Consider the following 7,385-nt stretch of genomic DNA (forward strand, 5'->3'; position numbering starts at 1 on the left):
ATATATATATATATATATATATATATATATATATATAATTTTTGTTTGATCAAATATTTATATATGTAATATATTTTAATAAAATAATATAATTAATACCTTATCTATTATTTTTTCTAATCAAATGTATGAATAATTTTATCAGCAAAATATTCCAAATTCAGAAGAATGTTTGCCAGTAATGGAAAAGATAGAGTTCGGAAAAGTTGTGGCAACTATCAATTATAGCTCAGGCGAGAATGCAATGATTATTACCAAAGACGGATGCGAGTATTCCGCATCGCATGTTATATTCACTGGGTCTCTAGGTGTTTTAAAGGAAAAACATTCCTCGATGTTCGTGCCACCTTTGTCGCAGAAGAAACAACGCGCGATAGAGGTTTTATTAACAATATAAATCGAATATTGGCATTAATATTATGCTGCTGTAAATAAAATGATATTATATATGATTAATAAAAATTAATTAATATTCCACCATTCCACAGGGATTAAATATTGGCACAGCGAACAAGATTTTTCTCGAATTTCCACACAGATGGTGGCCGGAGGATAAAGTCAGTTTTAATTTTATCTGGCCGGAAAAAGATAAAAAAGAATTCTTGCAAACTCATGGTCAAGTAAGCAGATATTCGAATGTATAATTTTACCTAAACTTAGAGATTAAAGCGAACAATAATACTTTATATTGTTAAAGTTATTATAATTTCGATAATTTTTTCGTTTTTATTGATCTTTTATTAATTTTGTTAAATATTTATTTTAGAATTGCGAGTGGTTGTGTGATGTGTTTTCCTTTTTTATCGTGGCTCATCAGCCGAATCTTTTATGTGCTTGGATAGTTGGAAAAAATGCGAGACACATGGAAACCTTATTGGATACTGACGTATTCAATGGATTATATTTATTGTTAAAAAAATCGTTTGAGAAACGTTATAATATTGTGAAGCCAACGAGAATATTAAGGTAATGTCCCATTGGAACTTAATTAATAGAAAAATAATAAGATCCGTTTAAATTATTTTTTTTATTTTTAGATCTAAATGGTATACTAATGAACATTTTCGGGGCTCATATAGTTTTCTAAGCATGCTTTCCGAGCATATGAATGTAACACCGAGAGATTTAGCAGAGCCAATTATGACTGGAATTAAACCTGTATGTAATCCTAAAATAAAAATACAACATATTTTTAAATGTTATGCAAGTTATTGTATGACTATGAAATATTATAGTTAGTCTCTTTATTTTCCAAATAGTTGTTTATTTTGATAATAATATCCAAGATGTGTTCTTTGATTTTTAGCTTTAATTTATTATGTATTTTTATCTCATACAAATTGAATCGTATTGTATATGAAAGATTATTAATATTAGTAAAATGTATCGCGTGATTAGGTAATCCTTTTCGCTGGAGAAGCTACGCATGATCATTATTATTCTACTGTGCACGGTGCCGTGGAAAGTGGTTTCCGTGAAGCGGATAGACTAATTGATTTTAAAAGGTAAGATAATATCAGTTAAAATTCCTTTAAAAACTTGATATCAAAAGCGTAATAAGTGCGATTATATTATAATATCACAATAATGCTTAAAATGCTTTTTTATTTATTTTACTTAATCAAAAATATTTTTAAAAATTGCAAAAAAATCTTTTTAAACATGATTGTCAAATATTTTTTACCAGTTTTTTATTGAAATTGTTATATTTTTGAAATTATGAATTTTGAAATTATGAATTTTTTCCAGTTTAATAAAATTGAATGAAAAAAGGGAGTAATTTGTTAAGTAAACTTTAGTTTTAAAGATGTGTATTTCTTTATGCAATTATATATAATATATGTCTTGCCGCTTATTTTTGCAGTTGCACGATTACGTTTTGTGTTGCATTATATTACTATGTGCAGCTTATATCAGTTGTATGTTATATCAACAATTGAGAGACGTATACAATGAATGCAAAAAGTATTATAAAAAATTATATAGAAGAAATTTTTATAAAAATCTTTATTTGTAAAAAATAAACATTAATTATAGTTCAGTTTCATGCAATAAGTACGTACATTCTTCCTATGTATAAACGAGCTTCGCGTGTTTATGGTCTTAAAAATTAAGTTTTTCGATTGTATACAAACACATTTGCATCCAAATAATACAATTTTTTATTTTCGTTTATTTTTAAAATAATATATTTTTATTATTATACATCTTTTCAGTAAAGTAATTTTAAAGTAATTTTAGGAAGTATGCAATTTATTTTATTCTTTGTTAATTGTTTATACTTTTTAAAAATAAGAATTTTTAAAAATATGTTCTATATGAAAACTTTTTGCATTTATTTTTTATTTTACATATACTTAATAGAAATAAAATAGAATAAAAGTTCTTATGCTTATTTAGTGTTTTAAACATATTGGCTTCAACTTGCACAAATAGTTTTGCAATTATATTTATATTTGATTGCATGCTTTTTCTTAGGCAATTAAACTCTCACCTCTAACTACATCTTCTACAACTATACCTTCATAATGAATGGATTGGAAAACCAGAAATATATATATATATTTTGTAATTTTCAATATTTGCTATAGACAAATATATTTAAGGCATAATGACTATTTGTTTATAAGATGTAAACATTTGTACAGAAATACATTATATTACAATAATATAAATTTTAACACTATAAATTAATGTAAAGTTTAAAGAAACATATAAACATGAAATATATGCTATGACGTTTACAGTGAGAGGAATAATATTTATATTTGTTATTACTTATTTATTGTATTCATTATTTATAGTTGTTATTCGTGTTTTCTGTTGTAGACCATTATTGCATCGAAAGTCTTTCCAAATAAATCCTGAAGTTTATTTATATATAGTTTATTTATATATATAGTTTTTATATATTTAGAATAGAATATATTTATGACTTAGAATAAATTTATAAAAAGATAGCAAACATATATATGTGTGTTTATGTGTACGTTTATGAGATAATATGTATATTAGACTAATTTCTTCGGATGACGTAGAACGTACAATCACTTAGATCAACTGATTGACGACTTCGACGAAGCATTGCGGATAAAGATCGATACGAGTGCAAGAAAAATAGAAAAGACGAGAGTTGTAATAGTAGGCGCGGGAATTGCAGGATTGGCGGCGGCAAAAACTCTGGAAGATGCAGGATTTATGGATTATCTTCTTCTCGAAGGTATATGTGTGCATATATGTGATATCTCTTAAGAATTTAATTAATTTTTTATTTAATTTGATCAGTTTGACTGATATTTAACATACAGTTTAATAATATAAATAAACAATAATAGAAAAATTTATAATAAGAAATAAAAAAATAGTTATGAATATAAATATTATTAGAATAAAAAATAAAAATATAATTTTTTGGATTATCTTATGCTATTTCACAGCTCAAGACACAGTTGGAGGAAGAATTCATTCTATTCCATGGGATAATGGCTGGATAGATTGCGGGGCACAATTCCTGCATGGTGATAAGAGCAGGCTTGCTCAATACTGTCTTAACAATGATTTATTATCGACAATTCAAGGAACGGACGGTGACGGAATTTTCTTACGCGATGACGGAATGATAATGAGCGACAGCTTGGTTCGTGAAGTCGATGATTTCGTACGAACTGTCTTGGATGATATCTGCGAATCTCAAAAGCCTTTGAAAAAGAAGGAGAATATCGGTTCTGTCATGAGAAATAGGTTTAAGGATTATTTACACGAGCGAAATGATCCTCTAGTGGAAAGGAAGATGAAGGAGGAAATTTTTGATTGGAACGTGCGGTTTCTCCTGGTGGATAATTGCTGCCACTCGTTAGACGATTTGTCAGCAGTTCTTTGGGGAAAGTTCAAGGTAAATCCAATTTTAATCATAGTTTCAAAAATAAGCACTGTAAAAACAATAATTTCTACAGTACGTTGGCGGACCGGAACATTTGCTCTTCAAATCCGGCTACAGTTCTTTAACAAATCTTATCGTTGACAATCTGGATAAACGAAAAATACGTTTATCCACTCCTGTGGAGATTATTCACTGGCGGAACTTCATTGACTCTCCAAATGATTCTCCAGTTATCGTGAAAACTTTCGATGGCACTGAAATTCTCGCTGATGCGGTCATAGTTACTTGTTCGCTTGGCTATTTGAAGAGTAACCATCAGAACATGTTCCAACCGCTATTACCAAATCGTCTAAGCATTGCTATTGAGGATCTTGGTTTCGGAACGATTAATAAGATTTTTCTGGACTTTGGTGAACCCTGGTGGCAAAGAGGTGTGAACGGTTTTCAATTGCTTTGGCGCAGGGATGCCGATCACTCATCTTTGCCGGAATGGACCAAGTATGTCACAGGATTCGATGTTCTGCCGATTCATGCAGCCACTCTTATAGTGTGGGTCGGCGGGCGAGGGGCGTGTATCATTGAAGAATTGTCAGAGGAAATAATTGCGGAAGATTGTATGAGTCTGTTGACGCGATACGTACGGTATCGCGATATCCCGCCAATCAGAAGATGCGTTCGAACTAAGTGGAACGAGAATAGATACGTGAGAGGCGGTTACAGTCACATTACGAAAAGTTGTGAGGAGGATGATATTTCCCCAAAGATATTGACCGAACCAGTCTGGACGACAATACATATTGATATGAAGAGGAAAAAGGTGAAATTATATCATATTTAACTTATTAACTATTATACATTTTATTTAATATTTAAAAAAAAAATCTTAAATTGAAGATTTTATAATCACATTTTATAATCAAGCATTTTCATATTATTTAATTAAGATAATATAAAGATTCGAAAAAAATAAATTAAAAAAAAATTAAAATGTATTAGCCAACTTGTGAATTTTTGCGAATATAACAGAATCTACCAGTCATATTGTTTGCCGGCGAAGCTACGCACGACGAATTTTACTCGACGACACATGGAGCTTACGAGACAGGAATCCATCAAGCCGAAGTATTTTTACAACATCATATGAGCATTAAGTAAATACGTAAAATATATTGACATATGTGAATATGTAAATATATTAATATAAAATAAAAATTTTTAAGTGTTATGCATTACATTTTTTGTTTATCACAAAATTATTCAATACTAAATTTTTTTATTTTATGTATATGTTTATATAATCTACATAATAATAATTATTACTTAATTCATTAAGTGTTGATTAAACTTTTGATTAATTTATTAAATAACTTCTGTTTCTTTTCGATTTTTATTTCTTCGCGCAACACGCTATTCATATATATGTAGATACATTCATTTATTCATTCATTTTTTTGTAAGTATTACAAGTATATTACTTATATTGCATATTATGAATAATACATTTGATATTTGTTTTTTTCCCTTTTTACATCTTTTTATCTTGTTAATTTTTATACTATTAGTACTATTATATACTATTACTATTATACTATATATACTATATATTTATTATTATACTATATATTTATACTATTAATTAGTTTGTTTCGATTAATTGCATCAGAGAATTGGAGTTTCTCAATTTTTATATTTATCCTTCCTTTATTTTCTTTTTTATTTTACAAAAATGACAAGGGCAAGGATAAGATCTAGAATTATAAAAAAACAAGTTTCAGTTTTTTGAATGTTTAAAATTTATGATTATATCGCGATTAATAATTAATCAAAATATTATAATAATATTAAAATTAAATTTCTAATAATATTCATTGATTTAATGATTATTAATTCATGTAATCGTGCCAACTTTATAGATAAATATTGAAATATCCATATTCAAAATATATTATATGTACTTAATTATATTTTATACTTGCAAAGTTACTACACGTTAAACGTACATGGAAAAAAAAATTAATTGGGTGATACAGCAAATCTATAATTTGCTGCGCGAATTCAACATCGATAGCTAAAAAGATTTGATGGTTTAACAAATCGCTAGATTTGCTGAATTAGTGAAGTTTTTAGCTGTGTTTTTTTCCGTGTATTCTAAACATTTATCTTATATTTTAATAGTCTTAGAAAACTCTGTTGAGATAATGTTATAATTTAATTTTTAATGTTAACGATTATTATTTGTTTTATCAAATTTATTGTAAAAATTATAATGTCTATTTACTCGATTGAATGATGACTCGAGTACTATATATATAGGACACTCCCCACCCTAATCTTCTACACACTCTGTGTTCTAATCTTCATCTTTTTTTGCTTTTTTTACTTATCGTCATTTTTCATTCTTTATAAAATTAGGAGGGAAAAGTGGAAAAGAAGCGCATAGCCATCTCTGGTGTCAAATTTAACATCGAATATTTGATATCTACTCATGCATCCTTCTGTGCGATGGATTTTTATTTCGGCTTGATTGCAATCTTCCTAGTCACTAACATGACTTTCACCCGATCCACTGATAAAAAAAATTTAGAATTATTATTAATAATATATCATTTCAAGTTTGACTTATCGCCTGAAACGATCCTGTGAATTATTTTGTGTTGTTATTGCATTATTGGTATAATGGTTTGTGTTTGCACAGTTGTGAACGTTATTATATTAATCCAAAAATATTGACCGCAAGAGTCTAGATGATAATGCAAATTGATATGAAGAGAAAAAAGGTGAGATTATATAGTATTTACGTAACTTATTAACTACATTTTATTTAACATTAAAAAAATCTTAAATTCAAGATTTTATAGTCACATTTTTAAGCATTTTCATATTATTTAATTAAGATAATGATTCGTTAAGATAATGATTAATTAAGATAAAGATTCGAAAAAATAAATTAAAAAAAACAAATTAAAATGTATTGTCCAACTTGTGAATTTTTGCGAATATAACAGAATCTAGTCATGTTCCTGAATGTTGTCCAGTCATGTTTCTGTGTTCGTACATATTCCTGAATGGATATTTATTTGATAATCATATCGATATTGTTATAAAGAAAATTTTTTAATTTTCTGATTCTATTATTTGCGTTCTTTAAAATTTTTATATTGTTGAACTTAAATTCTATCCAATACAATTATTATTTGTAATAATAATTTCAATAACTTATTTAATTTAGTAATAGCAATCTCTTTTTTAATTCTATTAAATTCAATACAAGATTTAGTAAAGAATCTTCTAGTTCATAATCTATTACTCAAACACCTTACATATCAGCATTATTCTATCATACATTAACATCTCTGACATCAGTACTTAATATTTCAGCATTTAGTACACCAGCACCAGATAATGATTCTACAGCTTGCACTCCTGCTCCTTCAAACATTTGGCTTCTAAATTCACGCTCATCAGTTAAGGATCTATTAGTCCTTAAGAATCCAGTGAAAGCGAT

At 27.5% G+C, this 7,385-nt stretch overlaps 1 protein-coding gene across 1 annotated transcript in view; it reads left to right on the plus strand.

Annotated features, from left to right (window-relative positions):
- LOC105620034 overlaps positions 1 to 7,330 on the plus strand; it is a 13,255-nt gene extending 5,925 nt beyond the window's left edge. Inside the window, exons 4-13 of the mRNA XM_012201545.1 lie at positions 146 to 379; positions 489 to 620; positions 767 to 966; positions 1,038 to 1,158; positions 1,399 to 1,505; positions 3,039 to 3,220; positions 3,438 to 3,892; positions 3,954 to 4,697; positions 4,907 to 5,002; positions 7,259 to 7,330. Of these exons, the coding sequence (XP_012056935.1) occupies positions 146 to 379; positions 489 to 620; positions 767 to 966; positions 1,038 to 1,158; positions 1,399 to 1,505; positions 3,039 to 3,220; positions 3,438 to 3,892; positions 3,954 to 4,697; positions 4,907 to 5,002; positions 7,259 to 7,330 (2,343 nt within the window). The remainder of the gene's footprint in view (positions 1 to 145; positions 380 to 488; positions 621 to 766; positions 967 to 1,037; positions 1,159 to 1,398; positions 1,506 to 3,038; positions 3,221 to 3,437; positions 3,893 to 3,953; positions 4,698 to 4,906; positions 5,003 to 7,258) is intronic.
- The last annotated feature ends 55 nt before the right edge of the window (positions 7,331 to 7,385 follow it).

The sequence above is a fragment of the Atta cephalotes genome, assembly GCF_000143395.1.
Source record: "Atta cephalotes unplaced genomic scaffold scaffold00023, whole genome shotgun sequence".
Taxonomy (NCBI): domain Eukaryota; kingdom Metazoa; phylum Arthropoda; class Insecta; order Hymenoptera; family Formicidae; genus Atta; species Atta cephalotes.